The sequence below is a fragment of the Crocodylus siamensis genome, chromosome 3 (assembly GCF_052110815.1).
Source record: "Crocodylus siamensis isolate JL-2025a chromosome 3, ASM5211081v1, whole genome shotgun sequence".
Classification (NCBI taxonomy): domain Eukaryota; kingdom Metazoa; phylum Chordata; order Crocodylia; family Crocodylidae; genus Crocodylus; species Crocodylus siamensis.
In genome coordinates this window covers 214,146,340-214,164,215 of record NC_143397.1, presented here as the reverse complement: position 1 = coordinate 214,164,215, position 17,876 = coordinate 214,146,340, and the positions used below count along the sequence as shown (strand labels likewise).

Here is a 17,876-nt window from a genome sequence, read left to right as displayed (position 1 = left end):
TGACTCTCTCACTAGCATTTCCAGTATAGCCAGTATACATTTCTAAAAAGAAAAAGCATTTTCTTATTTGAGTAACTGTGTCTTCCACAAAAGTGGAAAAGCAGCTGTGGAGTGCTGCTGTACAGTCACCAGAAAAAAGTCCATAAAAATGTTCCTTTAGCATACATCCAACATAGTGAAACAACAGCTGGTTTAAAAAAACAAAAACAGACACCTACTTTGCAACAGTAGTGTGAAATCTTTGTATTTACAGCAAATAGAATTCCCACAAAAAATCTTCAATGTGGCTCAAATTCTAAGCTTAAATTGTGCAATTTATGATATAACAACTGTACTGGTAACAGTCATTTTTACAGCAAACTACGTATCGAGATTCCATATAATGCCAAATCATCACTGAAAAAATACTTTATAGAAAGTTAGCAAAATGATCTGTAGAACCATTTAAAGATAAATTAGAAAACTAGGAAGCTATTTAATAACGTGCATTGTAGATCAAATTGTGTTTTAAGGCAGGAATCAGTAGAAATCCAAAGGGATATATTTTTCACATCTATGTATAATCCCTAGAATCATAATGAGCTGTACAAAGAAGTCCTGACAGGAAAACACAGTTAACTAAAGAAAAATCCATTGCTTGGTAATACCAAGCAATTACGAACAAAATATTTTTAATTGGTCTTACTTTCAAACTAAAAGTTGATTTAGATTTTTGCTTGTTTTACAACATCATGTAAATTAAGAGGCAATATAACTAATGTTCTTTGAAGAGGTACCTCGCTATTTCCCCAAGTTTACTATTAAATAGAAAGAGGAATCAATAAACTAAACTTGTTAATGCTTGTAATAAGCATTGCAAAATCAAGGAAGTAAAAAGTCCACTGGATGGGAAATTCCACTTTACTGTAAGATGGCAGTAAAAATAAACACATTGCAAACAGGAAAAAAAATCCTGCAGGATTTACACTGTAAACAGGAAAAAAAAAATTAAGGAAAAAGGAGGCGGGAGGAGGGTGGGGAAATTTACTTATTGCATTGCATTGCTGTTACATTAAGGCACTTATTTTATTGATTTTATAATACAAATAAATACAGTTAAAACAAAACCATAACAATCTGATAATTCTAGTCTTTTTATTGTTAGACAACATTAGCCAAAATATACCATGTCTTTTTAGCATAATGCAAGAAGGCAAGAGGTCCCACAAAGAACAATAGTACATAAATATCTCCCCTGATTTTAGAAACAACTCAGATATGAAATATTACTTCATTGGGTTAAAAGAAACTGACCTGAAATTGGACCCTATGATTTATGGTATTTATCAAAATGTTCCGTAATGTTAAAAACATAAAATTCACCAATCTAATTACGAGGACTAGTGAATCTCACAAACTAGATTAAATCATCCCTTACTGCTATTCACCAGGACAATGTTTGTTTGGACTGCAGACACAAGCATGCCCCATAAGTTTTCAGTTTTTAGCTAAAAAGAATAGCGCTATGAATAAAATTAAGGAACTGTTCACCCAACTTGAAATAGAAATGTTCAGATGGTTGAAACACTCAATTTGGAAGGTGAAGGGTTAGTGCTTTGTACAGAAAAAGAGGATCAACTTTTGACCCAATCACTGTGCTAACACCTGTAAAACACAGATTTTTTTACCCCAGCATCACTCTGCAGTCCTAGCCTTATCAGTGTCAAGTGAAAGGGGGAAAAGAAAAAACAATTTTTTAATATTGTACATTTTAAGCTTAATACTTTTTTCTTCAACAAGATAATCTGACATCCTGGATCACAGTTTTCAAAGGTGGGAGCTTCAGCCACAAATTTCACATGCACAAACTGGATGGGTTGGTGTACAATACAGGTCATAACACTTGGCCTGTGTTATTCAAATGCATAATATTCACAAGTAAACGTTCGCTGGAGGAGCCGACTTTTCAGACTCACAGCAAGGTTATGAAAATTCAGTCTTTAAATTCTGCTACTCAGAATGTAAACAACATTCAAGAGCTGCTAAAGTTGGAGCTAAAAACCCCATGAAGAGCTAAGTTTGGAGGATGGAAGAAAACCATAGTGCAAAGTGAAACCAGTTATAAGCCACTCTTTTGACAAAGATGCAACTTGACGAATACATTTTATAAAAACCAATACCAAAATTCCTCCTCCTCATTTTTCCTTCTCTAATCTATAAAGGTGTCTTATGTCATGTCTCCATTCTGAGCTCAGTCTTCCATGTTATAAAAAGCATCAAGTCATGATTTCATAGAAAAAATTGAGAAGTCACGAAGGGATAAAAGTAGAGAGATTTATTAATTGGAGTGCAACCTTGTTTTTATATTACAACTCATAAGGACAACTATTTCACTATATGCTATTTATTTTTAAAAAACAATTAGCTTCCAATTACTATTGCAGTTGGTAACAGAGACCAATACAGCAGAGTGCCAAACAATTTGTATTATAGTAAACTATATCTCTACATTAAACTAGCAAAAAATATTCAGTTTAGATTCCCTTCTTAGCCTTCCCTTGTGAAGGCTGAACAGGTTCAGGTCCCTTAGCCTCTCCTCGTAGGGTATGCCCTGCTGCCCCCGACCATGCAAGTGGCCCTCCTTTGGACCTCTCAATGCTATCCACATCCCTCCTGAAGTGCAGCGCCCAGAACTGGATGCAGTACTCCAACTCCGGCCTGACCAATGTCGCAAAGAGGGGGAGGATCACCTCCTTGGACCTGCTCATGATGTATCTGTGGATGCATGACAAGGTGAGGTTAGCCTTACTGACTACATCCTCACATTGGCGGCCCATGTTCACCTTGGAATCAATGATGACTCCAAGATCCTTTTCTGCCTCTGCCCTGATGAGAAGGGAGTTCCCCAGCCTGTAGGTATGCTGCTGGTTCTTCCTCCCCAGGGGCAGTACCTTGCACTTGTCGGTATTGAATCCCATCCTATTCACATTTGCCCACCCCTGTAACCTGTCCAGGTCCAGTTGTATCCTGTCCCTTCTTTCTACTGGGCCCACTTCGCCCCAAATCTTGGTGTCATCAGCAAATGTGAACAGGGTGCTTTTCACGCCCTCATCCAAGTCGCTAATAAAGAAATTGAACAGTACGGGCCCAAGGACTGAGCCTTGGGGGACTCCACAGCCCACATCTCTACAGGTGGAATATGACCCAGCCACCACCACTCTCTGAGTGCAGCCCCTCAGCCAATTTACAACCCATCTGACTGTGTAGGCATCAGTGCCACACTCGCCTAGCTTTTTAATGAGAATGGGGTGGGAGACAGTGTCAAAGTCCCTCCTGAAGTCTAGAAAGACTATATCTACTGCAACACTTACGTCCAATGATTTTGTGACTTGATCGTAGAAGGCAATCAGGTTGGTCTGACAGGACCTGCTCCTAATGAACCCATGCTGGTTGCCCTTGAGCATCATTCCCCCTGCTGGTCCCTCACAGATGTGCTCCTGGATAATTTTCTCAAAGAGCTTCCCCATTCCTGAGGCCTCAATCTGCCCCCCATGCCCATCCCTTTCCCCACACCCCTTCTCCCACAACAGACTTACTAGTTAGACTCTCAGACTCTGCTCTCCATGCTGCCAGGCTGTGCTCTTGCCTGTCTGTGTGCTGCGCTGTGGCTGCATGTGGCATTAATCGGCAACATTATAGGCCACATCAATAAAAAGAAGCTAATTGCCGATAACATCAATTTTCCTTTTATCAGTGCCAATATGATATGGGACCAATGTATTGGTGCACCTCTATTACATAATGTTAGAGGAGAGCTAGTTAGCAGTGAGAGTCTGAAGTCAGGCACAAGTCAGGGTAGAGATGGACCTTTATATGACCCAGGGGCAGGCAACAAAGATGATAACTTGGAAAGCAAGTCATATGAGGAGAGGCTGAACGAGGCATATTCAGCTTACAGAAAAGGCGCTTAAGAGGGAAAGTAACAGAAGTCTTCAAATACTTGAAGGGCTGCCATAAAGAAGAGGGAAAGCACCTTTTCTCTCCTGCTGCACAGAGGAGGACCCAGACCAATGGCTTGAAGTTGCACCAAAGTAAGTTTAGATTGGATATCTAGAAAAACTTCTTCACAGTTAGAACAGCAAGGCAGTGGAAATCACTGCGTAGGGAAGTTGTGGACTCTCCGTCACCAAAGGCGCTCAAGAGGCTGAATAGCTATGGGTTAGGGATGATTTAGGTATAGCTATGCCTCTGTTCTATGGGTATTTCCCATGCTTTTGGGCTTTGTTGGTTGTCCCCACCTCTCTCTTTTTCTGCTACATGTGTCAGTATGTTTTTAAGCCTCCCTCAGAGGCACTGGGTTCTGGCCACAGCCAAGGCTGGGGACTTTGACTGGGGTGTGCCAGTGCTCCTGCTGGAGGCAAAGCCAGAGGTTCCTGGCTAGAGGGTCTTGCTTCTCTGCTCAGGGTCAAACTGACTGCCATATCTGGGGTCAGGAAGGGATTTTACCCTATGGCTAGACTGGTATGGGTTGTGGGGGGTTTTGCCTTCCTCAGTAGCAGGGGGCTGGCCCTCTACCTGTAATTTCAAGCATATATAGACAACAATTCATAGAAACTGGACATTGGCTGCCCTAGTTCCCCTGCTTTACCTGTGGCAGGACAGGGTGTTAGGTCTATGTTGTGTCAGGGTTTCATTAGTCTTATGTAGGGTTTAGGTTAGGATTGTTTGGCTAGGAATGATCCTGCTTCAGGCTGCAAGTTGGACTAGATGATTTCTGGAGGTCCTTTCTGGTCCTAATTTTCTATGATTCTCTGTGATTGCCAATAAATGAATCAGAGATGCATATGTTTTTGTGATCTTATGCATCTTGTGTAGACATGTCCTTTAACAGCATCTAATTAAGTGAGCTCTTGCTCATGAACTCTTATGTATCTCTGATTCAGTCAGTCTGTAACATGCATCACTTCCCTGCCTTCTGCCAATACACAGTTAATTACAGGAATGGCCAACCTGTGAAATAAGTGTCACAAGTGGCATGGGAAGCCTGTGTGTGGCATGCAGCAGACTGAATGGGGCCAGGCAGGATAGCAGCATCAGGAAGGGAAATCAAAACAGAGCACAGGGCAGGGAGCAGAAATCAGAGCAGCAAGTCAGACAGGGGAAGGAGAATGGAGTGGTACTTGAGGGCAAGGGAGGGGGCATAGGGCTTAATTTGTGGCATGCCTGCCAAAAAGGTGATCCCCACTGAATCACACAAAGGGAGAACCACAGACATTAAGAGTCCTGAAACAATGTTAACCTGTCTGCAGTAGTCATGCAGGTTTATATATTACTGTTTTTTGTAGCACTCCCTTCTCCCCTGTCAATTGGAAGCAAGTAAACTAACTTGAAAAAGAAGGTCTTTCATCTGGGTTTTGTGCCCATCCACTTGCCATTAAGTTTAGCACGAAAGTTCGGTGAGGAATGTCCACTGGTAGACTGTCTTCACTTGTGTCTGGTCGCCTTCCTTGTGACACACTAAACATAATCTGCAAGGGGTTTATAACTTCTGTCAAAACAGATATCATGCATTTATTAGAAATATTTGTACTATAAAGAGTTCTAGTTTACTATAGGAGCATAACAAAATTGCATTTATTGTATTTAGGCGTTTAGTTGTTTATAACATTAATTCAAGAGTATGTTTGTATAGTACATAGAAAATACTGGTTCTGTTAACTGTTTGAAGTTTGAAAAGTTTGAAAAACAGCTACGTATCTTTGACAGTTTAAAAAAACAGTTTATCACAAATTAATCCTTATGGAGCTTTGCAATTACTACATATCAGCTCTAGCTATATGTTAATAAGAACAGAAAATAAACAAATACTATAGAATACATTCTTACCTTCAAAGGGCTGTTTTCTTGACATCATTTCCCACACAATAATGGCATAGCTGTTTCAAGTATAAATGTTGTCATTTTAGAACAACGTTAAGAACTGCTAATATGTTAAGCTCTGTATAATATACCAGAAAATAAACTAGCCCAACAGTCATTTAAACAGCTGATTACAACAATGCCCCCCCACTTTCATATATTTCAAGAAAACCAACAGGAATATTTCTAGGTGAGTAAAAAGCAATGTGCCATGTGCTTATTTTGTGTTTGATGGCCACATAGATTTCTGGAAAATTAAAGAACTGGGCCTACTTTTTAGTTGCTGACTGCATATCAAAATGTCATGAAAACGTTTCTGCTTGAAATGGACTTCTAGCTCTTCTAACACATCAGGGACTTCTAAGTTTAAGAGGATTTAGTTCTCAGTACTAACAATTCAACAGGCCATGATCTGCTACACTTGTGCTACTATGTTTTATACATATTAAAAACCTTTAAAGGGATGCAAAGGGCAATGAGGGGGAAACAGTCCCACAATCAGAATTCAGTTAATTTTACTGATTATGGACATGTAAGAATAGAAAGCAGATTCCTCTTCCACAGCTGTTATGAAGACCTCTCATGCGTGAAAAGTTTTTCAACACAAGCTTTTGGATTTGTGCATGTATCCAAGACTCTCAGTATATCCAGAATGATGATAGCCATATGATACTGTGTCATTTTTCATACAATACTTGCTATAAAAGGACATCATCCTAATCTAAGCCTGCTTACTTACAATTTATGGCATTTTTACCTACTCACTTCAATGGAAGAAGGAACAGGTTTGGTCTTAAAAGAACTCCACCATCCAAATATCCAAGTCAATATTTTAAAATATCAAAACAAATAGATTTTTTTTTATTTAAATCAAATTTTGTTAAATTAAATCCATCTATTTAAAAATGGGTCAATTTAAATAAAAATTTTTATAGACTGTTTAGCTCTGAACAGTTTGTCATAAGTTCATGTTTCATTTTAAATCACATTAAAATATCAAACAGTGCATACGTATAATAAGAACAAGTAGCAGAAGGTTTCTACGATATTACAATAATAGCTCCCTTTCCTGCTTTCCCAGTGAGTCTCTTCTGTCGCCTCATCTTGCCACACCTCTCAAAAGCTGAGCATGGCAGCAATGTTCTCTCCCTCTGGGGATTCCAGAAATGCCAAGACTTCCTCTGTACCTTAAAGGGAGGAGCTAATAATGAGAAATAATGTTTTCTTTTGCAGGAAGTCAAAGCTTTGACTTAGCAAACTGAAACCAGATCTTACTCAAGAAAGCTTACTATTGCACCCCGTCCCCTTCCAGATAGAAGTCTCAAAAATGTCAACTGGTAGAGGCAAGGTTTTTCATGCAATATCTTTTATTGGATCTGCTATATAGCCAGGAGAGAAGTGTGACAAGCTTCTGGATACAGTGCACCCTTCTGGTCATCTGTCAATCATTCCACTGTGTCTACATTGTGTGGTTAATCTCTAGAGCTACATATTATACTTGCTCTAAAGTTTACCAGGAAAACAGATTTTAAGAAGTCATATCATACGCATTTAGACTCTTAGAAGTAATTTATTCTAGTTCACTATGGTCAAGATCCTTTAACAAATTTTACTTTTCAAATTGCTAAGCTGATTTTAGGATAACAGACAGTACCTGTATACATCGTGCTTTACACTTGCACGGGTTTTCTGATTGGGATCATAGTCTTCAGGAGGCATGTAAATAATAGTCCCTCCCTCTGGCAGAGATTTGTCACCTCGTGATTGTGACATGGACACTATGCGCCATTTTGATAAGCCAAAATCTGCAATCTGGAAAAGGACAAAAGTCAGTCACTGGGAGACAGAGAGAGAAAACAGACCTCATCAGTTAAGATGCTGTTAAAGTTATCATGAAAGGGTATGTATGTCTTACTAGCAACATGAAACATCAGCCCTGATCCAGGGCTTGTGCTACTCCAGAGTATTAGAGTTATCCCATGTGTATTCTGGTGCCATGGCATTCTCTGCTTGCTGAAAAACTGTTCTTCAGAATCTTAGCTTGCATTTACCCACCCTCTACCCAGCCCTGATGATAAGGAAGAAAATCTTGAAAGTATGAGTATAAGAAGATGCAGCACTGTTCATCTTAGTTTGCAGAATGGGGTAATTTAAATCCTCTCAGACACTCTTCTATTATTTTTGCTGCAAAATGCACCATTTTCCTGCAAACAGGTGCTCCCTGCTGAAACTGCCTCTGGCTCCCTAACCTTTCCTAGGCAGCAGAGTTAATTAGCATACAATGGACGTGCCCTGTAATTTTTCATGGAGCTGGGCACCAGAGTGTCAGGGAGCAAGAGACAGGACCTCAGGTTTTGGCCATGAAGAAGTGGGAACCAGAAAGGTAGACCCAACAGAACAGCTGAACACTCGACAAGCTTTCCACTTTCCTGACACACACACAAGAGGAAAGTGACTCTGAACACCACTACTGGACAACACTGCAAGAGCTGAGATATACGAACGTGATTTTCACATGAGAATATGCTGCGAAAACACAAAACACCACACAGAGTAAAAAGCAATCATTACTAAAATAGGATTAGTCAATCATTATTTTCATGGAGCTCATTTCTCTCTGGGCCTCAGACTGTGTGGGGCAGGCGATAAGAAAAATTATATTTATGAAAGTAAACAGATTCTCCCATAAAATAAGGGAATTTGCAATTAATTAGCTTTTGACGTCTCTGGGGGAGAGGAACAGTCTTTAAAGTGATTTTCTGTGCTGTACTTCCATGGGCCAGACTTCACATGTAAACTCAGAGCATGCCCTCAGAAATCTTATTCATTTAGAATATCTGATGGAGAGACAGTGCATGACAGATACATATTTTAGATGCATCTCTCTTTTTTTCTAACATGTATCAGATAGATCTGTCTAGTATCACTGCTTCTCTCCCTCCCCCCAACCCCCATCCCCCACTAGAAGGTAAAATCTTAGACTGTTTTATTTCACACACAGGTAGAGCAAAATAGTAGTGCTTTCTAATAGCAAAGCAGCAATAGATTTTCAAACAATCTGCAGAAAGATGTAACTGCACTAATTTATATAATATTATAGTTACATATTAACTATTTAAATAAACTGGTTACTGTAAAGCTGTATTTTTTTTAGATCCTTCATTTCAAATGTCCAACAATAAAACAATAAAAAAATTGCAATAGTTTTATTTGTCTATTCAAATGATAAAAAGTGGATTTTTCACCACCAGTACTGTAATGTCTTTATCTTTGCATTATAATTTCCAAAAACTCTAATGGCATAAACCCTTAAAGTTAAGAGACTTTCTCAAATCATTTTGTGTTTTCCTTTGTGTTCAGGGAAAAATATAAAGATAAACAAAAGATGAAAGCTTCTGTTCTGAGTTCCTATGCTTCTGGAAGCCAAGAATGTGTTAGGGAGCTACAGTTTAATGTTATTAAGCACTCCTGTGTCTAGTCTGTGGAGCCAGGACATTATATCACATAATGCTACTTCTAGGAATGGGCCTAAGAAACTGGAAGAAGCAGCTCCCTGTAAGTGATTTCAATCCTGTGAAACTGTTACCACTCCTATTAGACCAGTTTTATTTCTTGCATTAATTCATTATAGCACTAATTCCTCTCCATTGTGCTCCAAATCATTTACAAACATTTGCATATCTTACACTTGTATTATAGTAGCACCCTGAATGTTTATGCAAATGTACCTATGAAAACACTTCTGATTCTGAGCTAATTTGATGAAAATGCGGTTATTTTCCTTTAGTACCTTCCTTCAGATATCCACGATTTCTCAAAAATTGAATTAATCATCCACTAACTACATTTTTTCCCCTCTGTACATCATGTCACAAAGGTCCCCGTTATGGAAAGTCAGGCCACTACTAAAGCCAGAAAGCTGAAGTCTGATTGGGTCAACCCCAAGTTTCACTGTAGTCAATGGACTCAGTCTATAAAGATATAACTGCAATATTGGAGTCTTTCTGCACAACTCAGTCTCTTCCCACTTTTTTTGCAATATTAAGAGGTACTGCAGTTCTTTTATGCATACTGAAGAGGAACACAGAGGCTAAAATAAGTTCACCTTCACATGAAACTCATTATCCAGTAAAATATTCTGGGTTTTCAAGTCATGGTGCAGCAATGGAGGATTCATGTTGTGCAGATAATTCACTCCCAAAGCAATTTCATACAGCATACGGAATCTCAGTGACCACGGGATGTCAGGATATACATTTTTCTACCATAGACAGAAAACAGCAAATTATGATCTACCATTTAAATCTTCCATCATCATACAAAGATTTTATTAAAACAGAAAAATTACTTCAATAACAGAAGATCTTTTTAAAGGCTTGATTTATTCACTCAACATTAAAGCAACAAGACTGACTGGTCTTATTTATTGTATTTACTCAAAACTAAGAGAACCCTGAATTTAAGACAAACCCCTGCTTATTGGATTGTAGATATGAAAAACTGTAAGTTTCTTTTAATTTTCATGTCTATAATCTAGTTATTGGAGGGTCATCTTAAATTAATCCATCCCACTACTGCTACAGGGAAAGTAGTAGCAGGGAAGGCAGCAGCTGTGGGGCAGGCAGTCTGCCCCATGCCTCTTGTCATCCTCCCCCCATCCCTTGCCACTTGGCTCCTGTATCTGCCCCTCTGCTCCCCCTCCTACCACTTGTCATGGAACATCCGATCAGGTCAAACAGTAGCAGTGGCTCTGGCTTCACCCTCCAGTCCCAGCTGGGGTCAAGGCTGGAGCCACAGCAGCTCCCCTGCCATTCTGCTTGGCCCTTCTCTGCACACCCCCTGCTCTGTCTCCTTCCTGGTGCTCCCTCTGTACCACATGCCCCTTCCATGTGCTCCTCTTGTTCTGCACATTCCTTTTCCATGTCCCTTCCCCTACACTCCCCTTGCGCCACATGTCCCTTCATCCATGTTCTCCCAGCCACCCTTTGCCTGTGCTCCTTCCAGCACAATGAGCCCCTTCCTCTATGCTCCCCACAGCACTGCGTGCCCCTTCCCCATGCTCCCCTCATGTACACCCCTTTCTTCATGCTCCCTCCTACACCACGTGCCCCTTCTCTGCACAAGGGAAAGGGCAAGTGGTGTGGGGGGAACAAGGGGAAGGGGCACATGGAATAAGTACAGCACAGGTGAAGGGACATGTGGTGTGACAGGAGTGAAGGGAAAGGGTATGAGGAAAGGATCCTCCACATGTCCCCTTCCAAGTCATTTTCCTGCACCCCCTCCATAACCTCCTCTCTTTCTGCTCATCCTTTCCCCTGCAATCTCCATTCTACTTTTTCCCCGCCAAGGTCCTCCCACACCAAGCACCCCTCCCCCATGATTTCCCACACCCCCACTACCTGCCACATGAGCCACCATGGCACCCTCTGGAGCTGCAGCAGCTGCTTACCTGGCCCGTACTCAAATGCAAGACATGCAGGTTCCTCCCCCCTGCCCTCCCCCGCAGTGCTGAATGGTGAGAAAATCCATGTTTTATATTTGAGTAAATACGGTATAAATTAGTCTCAATATAATCACTTATTACTGTGCTTCCATTCTTTTGCAGTTATACTCTATTGATTCAAGATCATTGAACAAGCCGGCTGTATTGCCAATATATTTACTAGGTGACTTAGTGATTATGAGTACATGCAACTCAAATACAGAACTTTTTATACATAGAACCAAAGCATTAAATTAAACAAAAGAAAGACAAATAACTTATTTCTCTGTAACAGATGGGAAAAGAGAAGAACAAAGAAGAGAACTGACATTTCTTAGATCAGCCACAGGCCAGTGGTGGAAGCAAAAACTCAGCCTACACCAGCGATACTCAACCCCCAGCCCATGGGCCAAATCTGATTCATGGAGCCATGGCATCTGGCTTGTGGGACTCTCTATGGGTTGAAAAATCTGGTGGTAGGAGAGATGGGCAGCAGGAAGCAATGGCAGCATTAATTGCCACAATTTCCAAGCTGCACAGGGCAGGGCTGGGCCACTGCTGTGTGGCTGGATCAGCCAAGGTTGGGCCCAGGCCACTGCTATCTGACCAGATCCATGTCTAGTCAGACTGCTGCTGCACAGCCAGCTCAGGCTCTGGTTACACCCTGCCCCATGTACTGCATCAACCCCCCTACCATATAGCCATATCAGGCCCTGGCTCTGCTCATCCCACATGCCAGATCAGCCCCCCACTGTATGGCTGGATCAGCCCTCACATCTGCCCTACACACCAGATCAGATCTACTGCCCACATCTGGCCTGCAGAGGCATCTGGCACCACCCACCTGACCTGTGGGCAAAGAGACATTGGGCACCACTGCCCTCTTGTTAAAATGTAATGGCTATGAAACACTCAAGAGCCAGGAAATTCAAAATGGTCATTAACACATTAACTCTACATCATTCACTCATGCCATTATGAAAAATGAAAAACTGAGTGCCTTAAGACCTAGGGTATTCCTACATTACTGCAACAGAAGAGACTTGCATGTAGGAATACATGGATCTTAAGCTACTTAGGATACCAGCAGCTGACTGGTTATAGCAGCATGGAGTTTGGCACAGGCTAATCTACCCTGCTGCGACTGCAGAGACGCATTGTAAATTTCTTTTAGATGCACAACTTCTGACTTGTATCACTGAGTCATAGGCCTACTTTAAAGTTTTGTATCCAGGCTCACAGCTCCCTAGTGGCAGCAGAGCCCCTTTCTGCTAGCAGAGTAACACCTCTGTGAGTAACAGAACGTTTCTATCCCCACCCAGAAGTTAACACAAAGTTCATGTAGATGTGCTGTACTTTTTGCTGGGTACTTTAAAAGCTGGTGCCTCCCACAGTACACTGAGTGTTTTGCTGACACGGCAACTGTGCCCTGTGCTCTTAAGTGTTTACCACGGTGGCTGCTCTGGGCTGGCAGAAAGATTTCTAAAGTAGATAAACTCATTATCTTTAGTCTAAAAACTGGCTGGAGTAAAGAGAAAATTAATGCATATTTACATGAGGCCAATAATTCTGGAGGACAGAAATAAGTTCAGGTATTAGAGCTCGCACTCCATCTTCTACTTACTAGTAAATACTGAGATCTTGCAATTATTTTTACATTCATCACTCATTTTCCTGTATTTTTCCTTTAAAATCCCGATACTAGGTTTAGCATAATGTGGTGTACTCCTGCACCTAAGCAGAGCTCCACTGACTTCAGTGAGGCTCTTTATCAATGCCAGGGGCTGACTGATCATAGTAAATTGTAGGCCAGGACTCAATGCTTTCATTTTCTTTTAAATGTTTACTACATTACTTCTGCCAAACATAAAAGCACAACTTATTTAAAATAAACTAGAAGCTACATGCATATGGCTTTAGAAAAACACTGTAAACTTACCTCATTTAAAAGTTCGTTTAATGATCCATTTGTCATGTATTCTGTCACTATTCCCAGAAATTCAGGTTCATTGCATATTCCAAGAATTGGTAGAATGTAACTGAATCTGGCTTTGTGTAAAATCTCTGCTTCTTTTAAAAGGTTGTTTCTTTCACTGTAGATTAGAAAAAAAAAATTAAATTACTGCAGCCATACTCAGAAACATATTATTTTGATCCAGCCCCTTATAACTAAACACAATAAAGTATCTAAGAAAAGAAAATGCCAAATAAGTTTAACAGACAGAGCTAAAGTTCACTGAATGTACTTTGCAAAACTTACATTCTTATAGAACGTTAAAATTGATGGTACTCTTATTTTCCGCTACATCATTTTAATACAAATTACTGCAAAAAGACTGACACAAATATCAACCTGTAAAAGAAAAATCATCTGAAACAACAAATTACTGGATCTGAGAGAGGGATATAGATTGTAACCGTGTTGACCTACAGGCAAAAAGAATCAGAACTCTCGGTAGAGGTGATATTTTTTTACACCAATCACATATTTGCAAAAAAAAAAAATCTGTATTTGCAAGCTGTCAGTCACACATGCCCTTCTTCAGGTATAGGATAGTACAAAGGTTGTAAAATTTCTCCTGGGCAGAAATGAAAATTCATATTCATATTTCACAGGAAACCAGTGTAGATATTATTTCCACTCATAATATGTTTAATTTTTTTTTAAGTTGAAGGGGTGAGTCACCTTGCTTTGGATGACATGGCATTTAGAAACATTAAGAAGCAAATTTACCATAGTGAGGGTAAAAAGGGATGAGTCTGACTGAACTCTGGTCAAGCATTACTGTGGCAAGCTTTCAAAGGTAAAAGCCAAGTATGTTTACATACGTGAAAGGGTAGAGGCAAGAGTTTGGATGATGAAATGCTCAGTAACTTGTCCTTAGTTGCTAATATTTAGCATATTATATCATGATTGGGAGTTCCTTGCTTTGATAACTTTTGTCTGATCTCAACAGAGTAATTTCCTAACTTTTTAAATAGTTTCCAAACTTTTTAAATAGTTTCCACGTGCTTTCAGACAGTGTGAACTGAAGAAATATCATCCTGTTCTCAATGCACCTGTATGACTTATCCTGCTTAAATGCACTGCACTAAATTTAAAGAGGTTGTTAAAAACGCCAGGCAGAGAAGGTGCCAGAATAACCATCTCCTGAATACAAAGTGCCTGAGTTTATAGCTATCAGGAGGGACTTAGCCACAATCAGGGCACAAAGCTGTTAAGGCAAGAGTGAGAAGAAGATCTGAAGACAACGATTTTCTTAAAAGACAGATTTCTTCAGGTGACATGGAAAGTGTTAGCAAGCATGCTGTAACAGAGGACACAAACACCAAGTTATTTCTTTTCTACCTAGGGCAAGGATCAACTGCTAATCTAGGGGAATGATGCAAAAGCTAAAAGCAGGTAAAACATATAGGACTCTAATTTTCAGTACCATTTATAAGTACTGTGTGCTTTTCAGCATAGCCAATCACACTTTGTTTTAGAGAAGCTGCTTCTGGGTCACCACATACTATTACTATGTACAGGCTCCTAAAGGAAAACTCTGCATGCCCCACCCATGGCCCCACCAAGTCCCAGGACCTCCTGGTCAGCCTTGTCCTGGCTCTGGCCAAGCTGGCCATCTGTCAAGCCAGGAAAGAGGCTCTGGCTGGGAGGAAACCTGGTGAGTGTGGGGCTGCTTTCCTGGCACTCCTCTGCTCACCATTCTGGATGGAGTTTCACTGGTCAGTGTCTACAGACTCCCCTGACTCCTTCAGGGGGCAGTGGGTGCTGGCCAGTGCGCTCTGTTTGGCGTTCACTTCTGTAGCCCTAGTTATTAACCTATAACCTCATTTCTGTTCCTGGCTTCTTTTTTGTTGTCCTCGACATCTAGTTGATGTGTCCTCAGTGGCCTCTCTTCTTAATGAGACATGTATACATTTCATAATGCGTTACAGTCCATAAGCTTTTTTGGCACATCAAACAAGCCAGAAGGAAAACTCCACATTCTGCACCCATGGCCCCACCAAGTCCTGAGAAGGTCTGGTCAACCTCCTCCTGGCCCCAGCTAAACAGCTGGCCATTTATCTGACCAGGAAGGAGTTTCTGGTTAGCAGGACCCCTGATGACCGTCTTCCTGTCCCTCAGCCGGTCATGTCTCCAGGCAGTTTCACTGAGCAATGTCTACCGGCTCCTCAGATTCATTTGAGAGCAGTGGGCAGGGGCTGGTGAGCTCTGCTCAGCTGGAGCACTTGTTATTAACTACCAACCTAAACCCCACTCATTTTCCCCTCTGTTGTACACTGCAGTCCATGTATGCATGGTTAGTGATCCCTAACCACAACAGGGGAGAGCTAAGACTTTCTTTGTAAGCCTTGCCCAAAACCTATGTGCATCAATTGGCCTAAATGGAAACTCAGCAGGTCAAAAGGGTTGCTGCTACCCCTGCAAAAGCATCTCTGTGGGCAAGGAGGGGTAGGGTGGACGATTTATAACCAGTCATAGCCACAGTCTGAGAGCGCCTGGATCTGCTCAAAGGGAAGTTGTGCTGGTGATTTAAAAGGCACTTGACAGGGCAGCACTTGCGCTGCAGCCTATCTAGAGACAGTAGCAGGCACATCAACACTGAGCCACTAACTGTACCCCAGGCAGCCAAAACTAAAAGCCAAAACTCAACCACCCAATGTCTGGCAATTCAATTAAAAGAGTATAAGAAGCCCCAGGAGGGAGGGTTAGACTAGGTGGCCCCTGCAGGTCCTGGCCAGCCCTTCTCCTCCAGGAGAGCCAAGCTTGCTAAGATAAACTTTTCCAACTATTTTAGTCTAATAAAAGATATCTGATTGACCCAAACAATCTTGCCTGCCCCAGCGTGGTTACAACCTACACCCCCTGAACCGCTGGACGTTGGGGGGCCAAGCAAAGTGATCTGAAAGGACCACTCCTCTGAGCAGCTTCAGGTGGAAAGAAGGCAGGGGGCCACCTTCAGGGCTGTCACCCTTCCTCGCAGGCACAGGCGCCCAAGCTGCGTGTGGCCTAGGGCTGCCTCGTGCAGGCTGCGGCGGAGCAGAGCAGCAGACGGAACAGGGGAAGGGGACGCCCGGGCGGGAGCCACGGGCTAGGCCCTGCTGCGGTGGACCGGGAAGAGGCCGCGACCGCTCAGCGCTGCCACCCGCCGCGAGCCGGACACGCAGCACATCCCGGCCCCACGCCCCGGCCCCGGCCCCGGCCCCGGCCCCGGCGGTACCTGTCGAGCAGCGGCCCCTGCAGGCACTTGACGGCCACCTGGATGCGCCAGTCGGCGTGGCGGGCCGCGGACACGGTGCCGTAGGCGCCGCGACCGAGGAAACACAAGTCGGGCAGTTTGGTGGAGGACACGGCGGGCAGCGCGCAGCTGATGGCGACGGGCGCATCCCCACCGCTCATCCTCGCGCCCGGCCAGGCCGCCCGCCCGCGCCCGCGCGGGGGTGGGGGGGTGGGGGGGCAGCACCGACTTCCGGCTTCCGCTAGCCCCCAGCCCCGCCCCGCCCTAGCTGCTCTTGTCCCGGGGCCGCGGGGGCGGGGCCGGAGCTATAGGGTTTTGTCGCACCAGCAGCTGTGGGCTCTCAGGCCTGCCCCTGCGCCACGTGTCCCGGCACCCTCAGGGGAGCCCGTACCCCCCATATCCCACTAGCGCGGGGGACCTGGGCCCGCCGCTCTCCCACGGAGCCATCAGCAGCGTGTGTCTGGCGCGGTTCGTGGGTGCCCCCACATCTGCCCCTGGCGCACGCCCGCCTGGAGTGCGTTAGGCTGTGTCCCCTTCAACACCTTCGCCACAAGCGCCTGCTGAGGCGACTCCCTGCGTCTTTTTGTTGATGGCCTCCCCAGCCGTGGCTCTACCAAGTCCTGGGACCTCCTGGTCAACCTCCTCCTTCCAGCTACCTAACCAGGAAGGAGGCCCTGGTCCAGAGGACCCCCAGCCACTGGTGACACATAGGGGGTGCATATGCACCCCCCGAGTCTGGCAGCCACTGACAGTGCTGGGGCAGTTGCTGCTCATCACAACCCTCCCTTGCCAGTGACGCTGCTGGCGGCACCTGGGGGCGGTCACCTACCGCGGGCCCCTCCAGCCTCAGGAGGCATGAGGTGTTCATGCCCCCAGACACTGCGGGGCCTCTCATCTGGTCCCATCTCGGGGCAGAGTTTTGCTGGGCAGTATCCACCGGCTCCTTGGGCTTGTTCCGGTGGGTGCTAGCAGTGTACTCTGCTCAGCGTCCCTCTTGGAGTACTTATCAATCTTTGCCCCTCACTCCCATCTGTTATTCTTTTAAGTTGTCCCAAGAACAAAGTTAGCACACACCTGGTGCTCTCCCCTAACAACAGGTAAGGCTAACTGTTCTTGTGTGGGCACAAGCCCAGGATCTTTTTGTGCTTCAGATAGGTCTGGCTAGAGGGTCTTGCACTTCTGGTTGAGGTCAGCCCAGTCACCAACCTGGGGGTAAGGAGGAATTTTAGCCCAGGGTTAGATTGGTACAGACT

General features: G+C 43.4%; 1 protein-coding gene across 2 annotated transcripts in view; it reads right to left on the bottom strand.

Annotated features, from left to right (window-relative positions):
• RIPK2 (receptor interacting serine/threonine kinase 2) overlaps positions 1 to 16,851 on the bottom strand; it is a 31,798-nt gene extending 14,947 nt beyond the window's left edge. Inside the window, exons 1-6 of one of the 2 annotated variants that reach the window (XM_090040278.1) lie at positions 16,606 to 16,851; positions 13,320 to 13,473; positions 10,004 to 10,159; positions 7,553 to 7,710; positions 5,866 to 5,915; positions 5,366 to 5,527 (exon numbers count right to left, since the gene is read on the bottom strand). In XM_090040278.1, the coding sequence (XP_089896404.1) occupies positions 5,366 to 5,527; positions 5,866 to 5,915; positions 7,553 to 7,710; positions 10,004 to 10,159; positions 13,320 to 13,473; positions 16,606 to 16,784 (859 nt within the window). In that variant the 5' untranslated portion in view covers positions 16,785 to 16,851. The remainder of the gene's footprint in view (positions 1 to 5,365; positions 5,528 to 5,865; positions 5,916 to 7,552; positions 7,711 to 10,003; positions 10,160 to 13,319; positions 13,474 to 16,605) is intronic. The other variant, XM_090040279.1, reaches the window with a different exon arrangement.
• Between the last annotated feature and the right edge of the window lie 1,025 nt (positions 16,852 to 17,876).